The sequence below is a fragment of the Clupea harengus genome, unplaced genomic scaffold, assembly GCF_900700415.2.
Source record: "Clupea harengus unplaced genomic scaffold, Ch_v2.0.2, whole genome shotgun sequence".
Classification (NCBI taxonomy): domain Eukaryota; kingdom Metazoa; phylum Chordata; class Actinopteri; order Clupeiformes; family Clupeidae; genus Clupea; species Clupea harengus.
In genome coordinates, this window is record NW_024879746.1 from 27527 (window position 1) to 45197 (window position 17671).

At 38.7% G+C, this 17671-nt stretch overlaps 2 protein-coding genes across 2 annotated transcripts; both read left to right on the top strand.

Annotated features, from left to right (window-relative positions):
• Positions 1 to 904: 904 nt before the first annotated feature.
• On the top strand, positions 905 to 12035 carry LOC116218628 (galactose-specific lectin nattectin-like). The gene is made up of 6 exons (XM_042704872.1): positions 905 to 977; positions 1071 to 1106; positions 1324 to 1406; positions 1603 to 1737; positions 5820 to 5937; positions 11845 to 12035. The coding sequence occupies exons 1-6, from the start codon at positions 911 to 913 to the stop codon at positions 12033 to 12035; spliced, it is 630 nt and encodes a 209-aa protein (XP_042560806.1). The 5' UTR covers positions 905 to 910.
• Positions 12036 to 15097: 3062 nt separating this feature from the next.
• On the top strand, positions 15098 to 16114 carry LOC122130212 (ladderlectin-like). The gene is made up of 3 exons (XM_042704873.1): positions 15098 to 15190; positions 15387 to 15521; positions 15956 to 16114. The coding sequence occupies exons 1-3, from the start codon at positions 15098 to 15100 to the stop codon at positions 16112 to 16114; spliced, it is 387 nt and encodes a 128-aa protein (XP_042560807.1).
• The last annotated feature ends 1557 nt before the right edge of the window (positions 16115 to 17671 follow it).

Here is a 17671-nt window from a genome sequence, read left to right on the forward strand (position 1 = left end):
TGCTGGAGGATAAAGAGCTTGTTGTCACAGATGATGTAGCAGTCCTCAGCAAACCACCCCTAGCTGATCTGTCCTCAATTTCTCCAAAAAACTGAGATAAGGATCCACTTCTGCACAAACTGCACACTGTTTATTGATTGATTGATTACTTGTCTGCCCTGCCCTGAGAATTTATAGAGTAGTTGGATATCTTGTCCCCGAGATAAAGATCCAATTCTTTGGTGGAAAAAGCATGACCAAACCATCTTAGCCCTAAGCAGACTTGCAGAACTTGTGTTTCTTCCTGCTCTTCCTGTGTTTCATTCATTGACTTGCTGTGACTCAGCATCAAGCTTTGCTGGGCATGGGAAAAGACTGCATGGGCCCTGAGAATTTATAGAGTAGTTGGATATCTTGTCCACGAGATAAGGATCCAATTCTTTGCTGGCAAAAGCATGACCAAACCTTCCCAGCCCTAAGCAGACTTGCAGAACTTGTGTTTCTTCCTGCTCTTCCTGTGTTTCATGCATTGACTGGCTGTGAGACAGTATCGAGCTTTGCTGGTCATGGGAAAAAGACTGCATGGGCTGTGTGGACTGTCTTTCCAGAGCTTACAAATGCCCTGTTAGAGCTATGTTCCGCCCCACATGACATTCCACGGGAGGTAATGGCGTATATTAGGCAAATCCAATATACCTTATCTCTTAAGGTTGGACATTTCAAGTAAAGAAGAACCTATGAAAAGACTTTGGCATAACTGTTGTCTATCTTTATTTGACATTTTACCATCTTTTAACCTAACTGTCAGTATTTTTTGAGAAATGTTTTTCTATGTGAGCAATGTATCACACATTTCAATGAATGAATTTCTGTAATTGTATTCCTCCTTTATGCAATGTATTTAATATCGTCTCTTGCTTTGGCCAGCAACATGATCAACAAAGCCAGCTTTCTTCTTCTCTCTGCTCTCCTTATCTGCTGTGGAGCAGAAGACACAGGTATGCAGCCTCATAAATTACAAGTAAACTAAAACATATGGCATTTTATAGATTATTTAAATCTACATCTAACATTTGGTTTTGGAGGTACAGAGGGCTTAGAGCAGAAGGCTGAAGTGCACTGTCTTCGTAAGTATTTTTTCTTTGGTGTCACAGACTTCTCTGTTTGAAATATATTTTGAATGGTATTTTCTTTAAGCAGTCTTTTCTTGTAATCCTACACATTGGTTGAGCAAAGATAAAAAAAAAATTGAGGAGAAGTAAAAGACAGCATTTTAAAATAACTTATGTTTTGCTGTGTATCTGTATGCATTGCTGTGACATCTGTATCCAAAAATGCTCACAGACACTTGCCCTCAGTTCTGGACTCCTTATGGTACCCGCTGTTTCAAGTTTGTCTCCAAAGCAAGATCATGGGCCGAATCTGAGGTGTGTCCTATTTCTATCACATTAAAGACATTCTGGTTTGTCATTAACTTGTATTCACCCTTTCACTACCACATGAATTGATTATTAATCAGAAGACAGATGTGACTTGTATATCTTCAGGGATGTTTCTGATATTTTGTCGACCTGTTGTGTATCATGTCATCAACAAAACTTCAACAGAAACTTGTTCTTGCAGCTTCACTGTTTGGCGATAGGAGGGAATCTGGCCTCGGTGCACAGCATAGATGAGTACAGCTTCATCCAGGAACTGATCCTCGGACACACTGAAGGCACTCCTCGTACTTGGATCGGAGGATGTGATGCTGCTCAGGTATGACTAGGGATGGGTATCGTTTGGTTTTTATCCGATACCGGTACATAACCGATACTTTTAAAACGATACCGGTGCCTAAACGGAGATTATATATCTATAAATAAATACAAAACACTTTTGAACTTAAAACTTAAATAATATATGAACTGTTAACAAAAGTTTAGACTATACTTAAATAAATACAAAACACACACACACACTCTGTACACACACACTACAGCTTCAATACTTCAGCAATTATTTTGTAGAAATATCAGCATATTTGCCTTCTCCGGCAAAATGCGACACCTTTCCTGACTAATCGCATGACCTGCACAGGAGAAAACCATCTCCGATGGTGTCGATATGTATCTGAAACTGGTGCTAAACCGATACTTTTAAAACGATACCTGTGCCTGAACCGATACTCTTTTTTTTTTAAAGCACAAAGCGACGATTGACAACATTAAAGAAAGGCTTTTTTTATTGCCGAGGCAATTTTCTTCAAATTGAACAATATATTAACTGTTTAAAGTATATTATAAATATAAATACATACACACTACAGCTTCAAACTTTTTAACTTCAAACTATGAACATTATATTAACTGTAAACAACAGTTTATAGTATACTTTAATAAATATAAATAAATACAAAAAACAGCTTCAAACTTCTTTTGCAAAAATATGAGCATATTTGCCTTTGGAGTCAAAAATGTATTATTTTGATTGCATTTATTTCATGAAATTTCACCATTTTATGATTTGTTTATACCTATATTTTCTATCTTGTTTATAGTTAATCTTGTTACTTGAACACACTGAGTACGAGAAAATGTGTACTGCCCCTTTAAGAGACTACCGTTGGTAGTTTAGCTGTCATCTCCGTATATTTTTCAGTCTTCGGTTGCTGATGTGCCGTTGACTCTTGCCTTCTCTCCCCTCTTTCCACGCAATTGTTTTGTTGCATTTGCTGCACGTCGCGATGTTTTAATCTTTTTGTGCGAAATACAGCCACACTTTTGACCGTTTACCTTTCGGTATTTTCTCTGTTAAAAGGTTAATGGCTAGCTCTGTTTGTGCTTGCTCTGAAATGCTGCCTGCTCTTCACTGTCAAAACACTGTTGCTATGAAAACACCAATGAGCGTGAGCGACACAGGACAAAGTTTACATTGGGAGCTGGGGCAGTTTTACATGTGCCCCACAGAATCTGCCTAGCGACCGTGTTCATTGGAACCGGTTCCATATTGGTACCGGTTCTCGGTACTGTCATGGAAAAAGGGGTCCGGCTTTCGAACGACTCTTGAGTAGGGTTGGGTACCAATACAACCAGTACCTACCCGGACCGAAATGCAACGCAGATTTCAGTGCTTCATTTCGGTGCCTGAGCCAATTGAACACGGTCGCTAGGCAGATTCTGTGGGGCACATGTAAAACTGCCCCAGCTCCCAATGTAAACTTTGTCCTGTGTCGCTCACGCTCATTGGTGTTTTCATAGCAACAGTCTTATCTGATAAATGCCGAAATGAAGCACCGAAATCTGCGTTGCATTTCGGTCCGGGTAGGTACCGGTTGTATTGGAACCGGTTCTGATATGACAGTGAAGAGCAGGCAAGCACAAACAAAACTAGCCATCAACCTTTTAACAGAGAAAATACCGAAAGGTAAACGGTCAAAAGTGTGGCTGTATTTCGCACAAAAAGATTCAAACATCGCGACGTGCAGCAAATGCAACAAAATAATTGCGTGAAAAGAGGGGAGAGAAGGCAAGAGTCAACGGCAGATCAGCAACCGAAGACTGAAAAATATACGGAGATGACAGCTAAACTACCAACGGTAGTCTCTTAAAGGGGCAGTACACATTTTCTAGTACTGAGTGTGTTCAAGTAACAAGAGTAACTATAAACAAGATAGAAAAGATAGGTATAAACAAATCATAAAATGGTGAAATTTCATGAAATAAATGCAAACAAAATAATACATTTTTGACTCCAACGGCCAATATGCTCATATTTTTGCAAAAGAAGTTTGAAGCTGTTTTTTGTATTTATTTATATTTATTTAAGTATACTATAAACTGTTGTTTACAGTTAATATAATGTTCATAGTTTGAAGTTAAAAAGTTTGAAGCTGTAGTTGGAAGCCAAGTGTTTTGTATGTATTTATATTTATAATATACTTTAAACAGTTCATATATTGTTCAATTTGAAGAAAAAAAATTGCCTTGGCAATAAAAAAAGCCTTTCTTTAATGTCGTCAATCGTCGCTTTGTGCCTTAAAAAAAAAAAAGTAGAGGTTCAGGCACCGTTTAGGCACCGGTATCGTTTTAAAAGTATCGGTTTAGCACCAGTATCGGAAAAAACCCAAACGATACCCATCCCTAATTGTGTACTTTCAGATACATATCTGTGTGTACAGGCCTCATCGACAGCATCGGAGAGTGCAGGTCTCCTGTGCAGGTCATGCGATTAGTCAGGAAAGGTGTCGCATTTTGCCGGAGAAGGCAAATATGCTGATATTTCTACAAAAGAATTGCTGAAGTATTGAAGCTGTAGTGTGTGTACAGAGTGTGTGTGTGTGTTTTGTATTTATTTAAGTATAGTCTAAACATTTGTTAACAGTTCATATATTATTTAAGTTTTAAGTTAAAAAGTGTTTTGTATTTATTTATATATATAATCTACTTTAAACAGTTCATATATTTGGCAATAAAAAAAGCCTTTCTTAAATGTCGTCAATCGTAATTTTTATTTTTATTTTTTTTTATTTTTTATAAAAGTATCGGTTCCGGCACCGTTTAGGCACCGGTATCGTTTTAAAAGTATCGGTTATGTACCGGTATCGGATAAAAACCAAACGATACCCATCCCTACTCTTGAGTGACAGTTGCTATACCAACAATAGCATTACGTAACCCGGACAGTACGTAACCCGGACCCCTTTTGGCTATCAGTCAGTGAGCCTCAAGAGTCGTTCGAAAGCCATCAGCTACTTTTGAATCGCTTAATATTGTGCCTAAACGGACAATACGTAACCCAGACGCCTTTTGGCTATCAGTCAGTGAGTCTTAAGTCGTTCGAAAGACATCAGCTACTTTTTAGTCGCTTAAGATTGTTGCACAACGGGGGAATTGCTAATCGCTAACGAGATGCTAGTGGCTAACCCTATGTGCTTACTTACAGGAGACTGGCAGCCAATATTAAGCGACTAAAAAGCAGCTGATGGCTTTTGAACAACTCTTGAGACTATCTGACTGATAGCCAAAAAGTGTCTGGGTTACATAGTGTCCTTTTAGGCACAATATTAAGAGACTAAGCTGTAGTTTTAGCTACACCTGCCTTGCAGGTATCCTGTAGCAAATTTCAACAGGTTTCGCCGCTAGCATCTCGTTAGCGATTAGCAATTACTTCGTTGTGCTCTACAGTTAAAGGTGCTGCAAACAATTCCCTGTTTTGTGAAAATGTAATTGTGGGTGCCGTCAGATATGTCTAAATATCACAACACATTAAGGACTTTCTTAGAGCAACACAACAAAGGAATTGCTAATCGCTAACAAGATGCTAGCGCGAACCTGAAATTTGATTACTTGGATACTATAACTAACTAGCGAGTCAACAACTTTCCTAACACAGTCAAACATCAAGCACATGGTTGTTTTGCTTGGTTTATGGCAGGTCAAATACAGGCAAGCTGGTCTCAGGTAGAGAAGTATAATGGGAGATGCTCTGGGGTAAATTGCGTTATTGAGGTATTTAATGCAGCGCAAGTCTGTCACGTCCAAAAAAGTGTCCGGTGACGTAATGCAAGCGTTGGTATAGCAACTGTCACTCAAGAGTCGTTCGACGCCAATATTACATCACCCGGACCCCTTTTGGCACCCGGACACCTTTTTCCATGACAGTACCCAACCCTAGGTATGACAGCTGCAATGTATTCATCATAATCATTTTTCTTTCCCAACATGGGCATGTTGAATACTACAACGGCAACATATTACAACACAATATGATGACACATACCAATGCATGCTCAGTTTAAAGCAATATTCTGTTCACAAGCAGATATCTGTTTAGGTTGACATTTTGTCTCTTTTTGTCAGGAGGGTCTGTGGTTTTGGAGTGATGGGTCCAGGTTTGATTACACTACCTGGGCTCCTGGTCAGCCTGATAACGATAACCATGGTGGACAGGAGCATTGTGTGGAAATGAATTTTCCAGGTACAGTCACCACTATTCAAATAATATTTCTGCTACAATGAAAATCTTGAATCCCTTGAAATGAATTACATATACATAATTATAGATACACATACAAAAATTCAAGTCATAATCATGGTATGGTAATTATGGTAATTATGGTATCACCACCATCAGTTTTGCACTGCATTACTGTTCGACAGTGCCAACTGCAGCCCAATGGAGATAGGAAGGACTTCAAAATGACATATTGTTTTAAAATCAAATCAAACCTTTTTTTCTTAGATCCACTGCTCTGGAATGATTCCCCATGTAATGAAGCATTTCCATCAGTGTGTGCTTTCCAGCATGTGTGAAACTGGAGGAGCTAACAGGAAATCCTTCAATTTTAAGCTCAAAAGCAAAATCCCACTGCCCTAAACTCAGACTGGGATGGTGGTAGTACAAGTTTCAAATATTCATCAAGTTAATAAATTGCTTTGCATGCAGTATACAGGTGTGTGTATTCTGTGTTTGTGTACATGTGTCTTTCATTTTCATATCACCATCATGGGCGTTTCTAGACTCTTTTTTTAGGAGGGGCTTCAACCCACCTGTCTTTCATCTCAGCCCACCCACAACATGGGTATCAAGCAAATTACTTCTTAAAACAAAACATAATTTATTCTCAATAGTAGTATTAACAATTCACAATTAACTATCAACTATTAAAGTACATGGCCAAGGACAACAATAACATTAGGCAGTTACGGCATGTTATAAATGCATGGGTCTGTTCAAGAACACCATGAAATGTGAAATACGCCATTGAGGAAAATTACAAAACTGTCAACCAGGAAAACAATATGAATTGTGAAATTCTCAGTTGTCAAGGCAAAAGGAAGAAATCATGTTGTTAAAAGGGGGAAAAAAGGAAAACTAAGTTGACATCCACAGTCTGCACACCACCTGTTGTCTTTGGTCAAAAGCGCCTTCATTTAGTTTACCATTATTCCCACCTTAAAGGACCATTATATAATAAATATACTAAATTAAATCATAAAATGGTTCTAATATGTAATTTAGCTAACATTACTGTGGAAACATCAAAATAAGTTGTTTATTGTTATATTTGTACTGTGTGTTGGTTTAAAAAAAAAAAAGTATGTATAAAAAAAAATGTATAAGTGAGAAATTAAGTATTGTGTTATGTCAGGAAGATAGGTGCCAGTCATTAGGTGGGACATCTCTGTATGCTAAAGTCATTCATTGTGGCATTGTGTTAAATGTGTTAAAGTCTGCAGACCTGTGGAAAAAGACAAAACAAACTGCAAAGCTTTTTGTTTTAGAAGACTTTGTTTTGAAGGCCATGATTGGGGTGTTAGTAAGACAGGACAAGACATGACACAAGGTTCATGAAAAAGCAAAACAAACCCATATTCCTTTTATTTTTGCAAAGTTTGCATACTTGTATTAGACAAATCACTGACAAAGACATACTAACATTATAAACACAAACATAGGCAAATAGGGCAGTCTAGTGTTAGGGTGAACTGGTGACATTGATCACTTTGGATCCTATACAAGACACCACCTCCACACAAGCTTTAGCAATCGCTTATCCCCCCTAAGGGCAGGCTCGAAGCACGTAGTTATTTTCATGTTATTCCTACATGCATTTAATATCTGCCATTTTGCGAGTTTGAGCATTACCAAGAAAACTGTGAGGAAGCATTACACAACCTGCACATACACCTGCAGCACCTGTCATAGTTTTCAGAAGGAGGAAGAAATGAGAACCCAAAATAATAGTGGCAAGTTGCCAAGGGGACGCTGTTCCTCAATGATAGGCCATGCTCAATGTGACATCAGAAAATGGGAGGAGAAAACTATTGGGGGAGATAAGACTATAATAACTCTGATACTTCCTTGTAACATCAGACTGTCCATGGACAGCCTCCCTTTGTTGATCTTAAACAAAATCATTACTACTCAACGAATCCCCAAACTCAGAATCTTCTGAAAGAGACTTCATCTTATAACTAGAATATACATTTCCAGAAGGAAATACCAGTGCATGAAATGCAAAAGTTAAGAAAGGAAAGAAGAATGAACAAGAGTGGCCATGGATAAAGACCGTAAAGAGAGAGTGAAGAGGGAAAATACTGAAAGAAGGAGTGAAAATGGAGTGAAAAAGAGAGATGGAGTGTGAGAAAGAGGAGTTGGAGAGGGATAGAAAAAAACAAGTGGATGGAGGTTCTACACAGAGAGGGAATGAGTGAAAATAGGAAAGAGAATAGACTGCAGGAAGGAGATGTTAGAATGGTCGATGGATAAAGTGGAAGATATAGACATGGCATGGAGGAAGTAAAGGAAATGGAAGGGAGGATAGAGGACTGTAAAGCGGAAAGAAGAGTGAACAGGAGTGGCTATGGATAAAGAGATAAAGAGAGAGTGAAGAGGGAAAATATTGAAAGAAGGAGAGAAAATGGAGTGAAGCAGAGAGATGGAGTGTGAGGGAGGATTGTGAAGTCAAAGAAGGCTGACAAAAAAGTTGAAAAAATGTCCCGTGATCAAATGCAAATCAATTCATAACTGTTATAATATACAGTTTTAACTCCAAATACTCAGCTTTTTCCCTCCTAGCATGACAGGCCAAACGTAGAAGCAATGGTTTCCATACTTATGCAGCTGTGTCTGAAAACCAAATATACATCCCGTGTGTGTGTGTGTGTGTGTCATCATTATGTTGGTGTAATGATTTTGAATGACACGTATGTACATCAGCTTGCAAATTGGTTTCTGTCCGAGAACTTCAGTTCAGCTGCTTCAAAATACTTGACAGCATGATACAGACATTTGTTTAAAAGAAGACAAATACTTTCTTATGGGCGCTACTATAAAATAACTGAATATTCAATTTTTGATATGATGTGGTATAACACGCACCACAACTACACAGCATTTATTTTTTTACATGACAGGATGATGTAACAATGTATAAACTGCAGTTAATACACAGTTTTGTTTTATAAACAACCTATCTATTTACATTTGTTTTCCTTGCCTTAATGTGAAAGTTACACTCCTATCATTTTTTAATTGTCCTATATTTAATTTGGTTTAGTTTTCATTTGTCTAGAAGCAATTTGTGGAGAGTTGCTGAAGCAACATCTTTTAACAATCCTTGTGCCGTAGTAGTTCATAATTTTGGTTAAGTTTGGTCTTTCAAAGGAGCCCCTGAAGGAAGTTCAAATTTGTGTGTCGTTTCTTTTCATGGCAACTTCCGGATCGATTCGAATATGACAGGTACCACATTGGAACAGGGTAATAGATTACAAGGGAGTCGCGTCTTTCAACGTTTTCTCTTTGCTGTACAATACTGGTTAAATTAAGTAAGACATTCACATTTTATTTTGATGACTTTATTCCTTTTCTAGTAATCATGTTAAAGCCTGCATTCAGCTGAGCATTTTTATAGGCGTTATTCATTCATAGTCATCTTTCTATAAATGTATTTTCTTGTAAATGTAAGATTTAAAGTATTCCCTTTTGAAGGCCGAAGAGGGGTGAATATGCATTACACAGGTTGTAGTTTTTTGTTTTTAAAGGACACAGCATGGCTGCCTGTCTAGAATGGATTGTAAATGATCTATGGATGAACCCATGTGGCGCTCTAGCATTAGACAGCATTTTAATGAGATACAATGCAGTTCTTTTGACAATGTGATGAAAGGACTAGAACGAGGTCAGTCGATATACACATGAATTAATTCTTTACTGAATTTGTGTTAGTAGCAGACAATTATACCCAGGAAAGGAATAGATGTTCGAGTAGTGTGAGTCTACATGTTGAAGATCAGTATGTCAGGAGACTGTTGACTGCATTTTACATCAAGCAGAAAGAGTCGTATGCAGCACAATATGTTATGAGCAGTAAATCAGTAAAGCAAAGGAAGTGTTGGGTGGTTGGAAGCACTAGCTCTGTGGAACAAAAGACATGAGACAATTTGAGACGCCATTTTGGTTGGGGCTAAAGAGACATGGAGTAAAAGAAGCAAGGTTCCCGATCTATAATTAATTCCCAGAATAGGGTCAGTATATACATAGACTTATTAGATTTAACAAGAAACTAAATGGCAACAGGTTAAAAAAGTTAGATTAATCTACTGGCCTAATGTCCTTGAGGAAAAGCAGTTGTAAGTTGTCTGTGTGTGGTCAGCATCTTTGCCTTATGCTGACCACATGAAACACACTGACCATGAAACTAGAGGATCAAATGTCAATCTCGAAAATCCACTGCTGACTGTGTACGTTTTTATAAAATAAATGTACAAAGTCAGTATGCAACAACATGATACGGTAATGACGTAGGTAGTTTCATGCCATGTCTACATGCATTTAATATCAGCCATTTAGCAAGTTTGAGCATTAACAAGAAAACTAAATGGTGGCCATAAAACTTAACCCAGCTTACATCACATGTCATACTTTGCTGTCCTGTCATGATAGGCCATACTGAATGTGACATCAGAAAATGAAAAAATTATCCACAACATATCTGGCTGTCACGAACAGAATAGGAAAAAGGACGGAAATTCCAAGGACAGAAGGGGTTGGGGGACCAAGAATCGGCAGAACATAAAAAAAACGAACATCAAAATAAGGTATGACAATTTTGTTCTTGCCAAAAATAAGATCTTAGTTCCATTGTACCCGATCCTGCAAAATTCTCCTAAAGAGGAACTGACTAAAAAGAACATTTTGTGTAAAACTGAAGAGAACAGTGGGAAGAGTAGCAGTCTGAGGAGAAGACGTATATGACACATTATAGGGTGAGATCATTGGAAGACTAACAGGACCGCGTGGACAGTGTGTATACAGAATTATTTTATTCATTAATTATTCTTTAAATAATTACTAATAGTGGGGCAGATAACCTGAACAATTGTGCATTTTGTGATAAAAGCATGAAATTTGGTACACATATAGCCAAAGACACAGTCCAAACATTTTTAGATATCGGGCCATCTTGAATTTTCAACATGGCGGTCATAGCAGCCATTTTTCAAGAGTTTTCAGATCAATTTTCTTATTATTATGGAATATAATATGATGTTGATGATCCTGTTAGTTAAATTTAGTCATAATACATAGTTTTGGGAATTTTATACTTTAAAAATATTTAAAATTCAAGTGATAGCCATGATTAGCATGGAATTTGTAATAACAATAAAGTTACGTATATTGCATATGATTTGGATGATTTCCATATTGAATCAAACATTTTGAGATGCAGAATTAAAATCAGTAATGTTAACATTAGCCCAGAATCTTTTTTGTTCTCACAAATCAAGACCATTTTCTTACAGCTATTAAGTGACATGTTGGTGTCACCTCCAAGTTAAAAGAGAGATATGATTTGACTGTGCAACAAACCTTGTGTTCATATTTGTCATATGCTGTAATTAGGCTTACAGGTAAATAGATACAATTTACATTCAATTTAGATTAAATTCCATATCTAAAATTAAGAAAAACACTTTTAATCTTTTCCCCCCTAGTGATACCCTGTTCTACATAAATAGTTAACGTGCTAACACCAGTTCGAAATGGTAGGTTGCTGTTGATATGAGACTGTACTTGGTAGGAAGATAGCAGAGACACAGATATGTGCTATATTTTTGCTAATGCACTGTAAAATATAGACTTCAATCTTTTCAAAACTTGTTGTCCTTGGCTATTTTACCTCCTTTGTAATAGTCATTTTCTGAATGCCTCTATGAAAGGGTAGAGTTAAAAGTACAACTTCGAAACTGTGGACAGCTCTCTCCCCCTCCCTATCGAAAGGGTGTGGCCCCCGAGTCATTTCACTGACTAGTCAGAAACTTTCTGAATATTTTCTCAGTGTAGACAGCAATAAGACTGAGTTGTTCACCTTCCTCTCAGATGCTCTGCTCACATGGCTTGATGTTGTGCGGGAGGATAAAGAGCTTGTTGTCACAGATGATGTAGCAGTCCTCAGCAAACCACCCCTAGCTGATCTGTCCTCAATTTCTCCATGCACACACAAGGAAGCTGATACCCGCATGTTATTCATGTGGCTCATGCAGCACAACATGGTCACCAGAGAATTATGATCCAAACTGTTAATACCGATGTTGTGGTTTTGGCGGTGGTAGCAGCTCAAGATCTAAAGCCAGCCGATGAGCTTTGGTTGGCATTTGGTACTGGACAAAGCTTTGATACCTAGCAGCCCATGAAATCTCAGGAGGACTTGGGCCTGAGAAGGCACGTGCTCTTCCTGTGTTTCATGAATTGAGTGGCTGTGACAAAGTATCAAGCTTTGCTGAGTAAAAACTGGTTCCATGAGATAAGGATCCACTTCTGCACAAACTGCACACTGTTTATTGATTGACTGATTACTTGTCTGCCCTGCCCTGAGAATTTTTAGAGTAGTTGGATATCTTGTCCTCGAGATAAAGATCCAATTCTTTGGTGGCAAAGCATGACCAAACCATCTTAGCCCTAAGCAGACATGCAGAACGTGTGTTTCTTCCTGCTCTTCCTGTGTTTCATTCATTGACTTGCTGTGACTCAGCATCAAGCTTTGCTGGGCATGGGAAAAGACTGCATGGGCCCTGAGAATTTATAGAGTAGTTGGATATCTTGTCCACGAGATAAGGATCCAATTCTTTGCTGGCAAAAGCATGACCAAACCTTCCCAGCCCTAAGCAGACTTGCAGAACTTGTGTTTCTTCCTGCTCTTCCTGTGTTTCATGCATTGACTGGCTGTGAGACAGTATCGAGCTTTGCTGGTCATGGGAAAAAGACTGCATGGGCTGTGTGGACTGTCTCTCCAGAGCTTACAAATGCCCTGTTAGAGCTATGTTCCGCCCCACATGACATTCCACAGGAGGTAATGAGAAATGATAATAATAATGAGTAATAGAAAGGTTTATCATCCTGCTCTATGACCGAACCAGCACATCCACAGAAATAGACCATGCTAGAAGGAAATTATTTGCGAAACGGCACAATGTGCAGTCAATCCCCCCAACAAAGGCTGCCCTAAAGGAGCATGCTAGAAGCGGGCCGTCTACCAGGGAGGCCATGTGTGGGGTCAGATGCTGGTATCTACACCAGAGCTACCTTCACCCTGTAAAGGGGGCTGGTCAAAGACATCTGAGGGTCATTATGAACCATTCTGGACATGCCTACCAGATGCAGGGCAGTCCAGCTATGAACTTGTCTCCTGCAAATGTAAGAAGGGCTGTGTTAAGAAGTGCAATTGCAAAAAAGCTGCCTTAGACTGCACAGCCCTCTGTTACTGTGTTGGCGATTGCTGACTTTTCCATGATAGACCATATATTTGGACAGTTAATATTTTCACATATAGACCTAATTTCGTCTATCTTGCCTTATAAAACAGAAGGAAACTTTCTAGTAGGCTTAATGTTAGAGTTACAATCTGAACTCGGTAATATGAAAAAAGTGTAATTTGATGTTATGATCCTCTATATCATGGGTTGTTAACCTTTTCTACTCCGTGGCCCACCTTTTCGTATTTGTACCAGGTCGGGCGCCAACAGACACCCCGCTTATTTGAGCTAATCTATATTCCATTCTTATTAATAAGCGATTGTTATGTGTCACAAAGAGCAACATCAGCACCTGCTACAGGTGGGAGCCTAGAAATGAATACAAGAAAATCTTCCTCTAGCTATTGCAATCAAAATTGTATTGTGCACCAGAAAACAACATAAAACCAAATGTGTGTGTGTGTGTGTGTGTGAGAGAGAGAGAGACAGACAGACAGACAGACAGAGAGAGAAAGAGGTGTTCCTACCTGAGCAGCAGTGCCTCTGGCTCCATCCTCAGACCTCCTGCACCAGCAGCTGAGTGCAGAGAGGCTGCAGGTGGAGCAGACACTGCAGTGTAGCGTTCAGGTAGCAGGTCTGCCCCAGGTTGGGCAGCCTGCAGGGAGAAGGAGATGAAGTCATGTCACACATGTTCAACCCAGCGTACAATACTGCCAACACAACATGTTCCTGACAAGGATGATAAAGTCACATGACTTAGGAGTACAGTCCAGGTGCCAGTATGTACAGTATGTCACACAAACATGGCAAACAAACTGTATGAGTGTGCAGTGTCCTTCACCAACTAGTTTTTGGAAGGGGGGTAGCAGGCTGACACCTTTGACCCCTGAATCTCTGTACATTGTGGAAAAATATATGGAATTCTGCAAGTTCTTAGTTTTTTTAGAAAGTTAAAAAGTAAATGGGCCTTTCTCAGATATGTCTGTTGGCTATTCAAGACTAGAGTAGACTTACGGTCATAGTTAGAAATCTCACAATGACTATGCTATACGATACGCAGAAAAGTGGACGTTTTTCTGAAGCAGTTGCAAAACATTAAAACAACGTTATAAAAGGACAAACATCATCCACACAAATACACAAATACATAGAACCTCCGTCCGTACACCTGTGGAAGTTAGGTTCAGAATTGATCAAAATAAAAGGCAGTATAGCACATAGATAATGTATATTAGGCAAATCCAATATACCTTTTCTCTTAAGGTTGGACATTTCAAGTAAGGAATATCCTATGAAAATACTTTGGATAACTGTTGTCTATCTTTATTTGACATTTTACCATCTTTTAACCTAACTGTCAGTATTTTTTGACAAATGTTTTTCTATGTGAGCAATGTATCACACATTTCAATGAATGTATTTCTGTAATTGTATTCTTCCTTTATGCAATGTATTTAATATCGTCTCTTGCTTTGGCCAGCAACATGATCAACAAAGCCAGCTTTCTTCTCCTCTCTGCTCTCCTCATCTACTGTGGAGACACAGGTATGCAGCCTCATCAGTTACAAATAAACACAAATACATGGCATTTCAAAGATTATTTAAATCTACATCTAACATTTGGTTTTGGAGGTACAGAGGGCTTACATCAGAAGGCTGAAGTGCACTGTCTTCGTAAGTATTTTTTCTTTGGTGCCACAGACTTCTCTGTTTGAAATATGTTTTGAATAGTATTTTCTCTAAGCAGTATTTTCTTGTAATCCTACACATTGGTTGAGCAAAGCAACAAAAAAAATCAGGAGAAGTAAAAGACAGAATTTTTAGATAACTTGTGTTTTGCTGTGTGTCTGTATGCATTGCTGTGACATCTGTATCCAAAAATGCTCACAGAGACTTGCCCTCAGCACTGGACTCCTTATGGTACCCGCTGTTTCCAGTTTGTCTCCACAGCAAGAACTTGGGCCGAATCTGAGGTGTGTCCTATTTCTATCACATTAAAGCCATTCTGGTTTGTCATTAACTTGTATTCACCCTTTCACTACCACATGAATTGATTATTAACCAGAAGACTGATGTGACTTGTATATCTTCAGGGGTGTTTCTGATATTTTGTCCACCTGTTGTTTATCATGTCATCAACAAAACTTCAACAGAAACTTCTTCTTGCAGAGTCACTGTGTGGCGATGGGAGGGAACCTGGCTTCGGTGCACAGCATAGCTGAGTACAGCTTCATCCAGGAACTGATCCGCAAACGCACTCAAGGCGCACCTCGTACTTGGATCGGAGGATATGATGCTGCTCAGGTATGACAGCTGCAATGTATTGATCATAGTCATCTTTCTTTCCTAACATGGGCATATATATTTATCCCTGCACTTCTTGCACTCTCCACTTCTTCTTTGCACTATTGTTGTGTAACATTTCACAGCTACTGTATATAGCCATTCCGCCTTGTATATACTTTCTTAAACTTCTTAGACCATTGCACTGTTGCACTGTTTGTTTTGTATTGTGTTGTAATGTATATTTTGTGTAAGCACTTTACCAAGTCAAATTCCTTGTTTGTGCAAACTTACTTGGCCAATAAAACCTGATTCTGATTCTGGCATGTTGAATACTACAACAGCAACACATGACGACACAATATGATGACATACCAATGCATGCTCAGTTTAAAGCAATATTCTGTTCACAAGCAGATATCTGTTTAGGTTGACATTTTGTCTCTTTTCGTCAGGAGGGTCTGTGGTTTTGGAGTGATGGGTCCAGGTTTGATTACACTAACTGGGCTCCTGGTCAGCCTGATAATGCTGGAGGAGAGCATTGTGTGGAAATGAATTTTCCAGGTACAGTCATCACTATTCAAATAATATTTCTGCTGCAATACAAATCTTGAATCCCTTGAAATGAATTTATAATTATATATACATCAAACCAAGTCATAATCATGGTATGGTAATTTATGGTAATTATGGTATCACCACCTTGTTCGTTCTTGTCAGCTCATAGTGTAGTAGACCATCAGTTTTGTATTGCATTACTGTTCCACAGTGCCAACTGCAGCCCAATGGAGATAAGAAGGACTTCAAAATGACATATTGTATTAAAATCAACCTTTTTTTTCTTAGAGCTCTGGAATGATGCCCCATGTAAGGGTCTGTTTCCATCCGTGTGTGCTGTCCAGCGTATGTGAAACTGGAGAAGCTAACAAGAAATCCTTCAATTTTAAGCTCAAAAGCAAAATCCCACTGCCCTAAACACAGAATGGGATGGTGGTAGTACAAGCTTCAAATAATCAGTAAATAAATTGCTTTGCATGCAGTGTACAGGTGTGGGTTTTCTGTGTTTGTGTACATGTGTCTTTCATTTTCATATCACCATCATGGGCGTTTCTAGACTCTTTTTAGGACTGGCTTCAACCCACCTGTCTTTCAACTCAGCCCCCCATAAAACTATCAAGCAAATTACTTCTCAAAACAAACAAAATAATTAATTCGCAATAGTAGCCCACACATTCCTATGAGGCGTTAACCCAAATAGGGAAAAAACGGAAGGTATGTTAACATTTACAGGTTGTGCACCACCTGTTGTCTTTTGTAAAAAAAAATGTTGCCATTATTCCAGCAAACTAAACCTTAAAGCACAATTATATAAAATGTACTGCATTAAATCATGAAATGACAGAATGAGTCATCAGAGATTAAGAAAACATGCTAAACTGAAATACTGGCTTCTCCAACAACGCTACAGCCAGTATATTCTCCTTTTCAAATTTCTGTTCTGGAGCGGAACGTCTGTTTGTGTTTTGGCCTGTGTGATTCCGCCCACTGCCCATTTCTCCAGTACCATTTCAACACCCCTGTTTGCCAGATAGGAACGTAAACACAACGTGCGACTACCATGGAAGTAAGCAAACTAACTGGACCAATAGATATAATGTTTGATTCTACCTTACCAAAAAAACCTCTGCAGCCTTCTAAAAAGTTTGCCTGAGCAGAGACATAGTAAAATACGCTTCAATATTGGTGGTGCATTTGAAAGATGGAGACAGCTAAGAGCCCAGAAGGACTTTCAGACAGGTGCCAAGTTCATTTTCTCCTGAAGAGGTAAACATTTAGCTTCATCTAAGGGTAGCAAAACGTACTAGTTCATCACGGCTACTAGCAGGGATGGGCATTTTAAGTAATTTCAACATTTCAGTACTTGCATTCATACCCTGTGGTAGGTATGCAGCTGGGTTATCAAGGCATGCGTGTATCATTGTGAAATATATGTTTAATTTAATTAAACACATTGGTTGTAGACCAAAATTTAAAGACATTTCCACTCCTAACGTGAACAGAAGATGGCAGTATTGCACTGTTGTGACTGGTGAGTAGGAACGCAGCGCATTGAACGCAGCGCAGCACCCTATTGAAAAAAATCAACGATGTCATCGCGATTGCCAATTACG

Excerpts from the sequence above, each read along its gene's own strand:
- LOC116218628 (XM_042704872.1), top strand. The coding sequence starts at position 911 with ATGATCAACAAAGCCAGCTTTCTTCTTCTCTCTGCTCTCCTTATCTGC. Across the intron at positions 978-1,070 it reads CTGTGGAGCAGAAGACACAG|AGGGCTTAGAGCAGAAGGCT; the intron begins GTATGCAGCCTC and ends TTGGAGGTACAG. Across the intron at positions 5,938-11,844 it reads TGTGGAAATGAATTTTCCAG|ATGCTCTGCTCACATGGCTT; the intron begins GTACAGTCACCA and ends CCTTCCTCTCAG.
- LOC122130212 (XM_042704873.1), top strand. The coding sequence starts at position 15,098 with ATGCTCACAGAGACTTGCCCTCAGCACTGGACTCCTTATGGTACCCGC. Across the intron at positions 15,191-15,386 it reads GAACTTGGGCCGAATCTGAG|AGTCACTGTGTGGCGATGGG; the intron begins GTGTGTCCTATT and ends TTCTTCTTGCAG. Across the intron at positions 15,522-15,955 it reads GAGGATATGATGCTGCTCAG|GAGGGTCTGTGGTTTTGGAG; the intron begins GTATGACAGCTG and ends TCTTTTCGTCAG.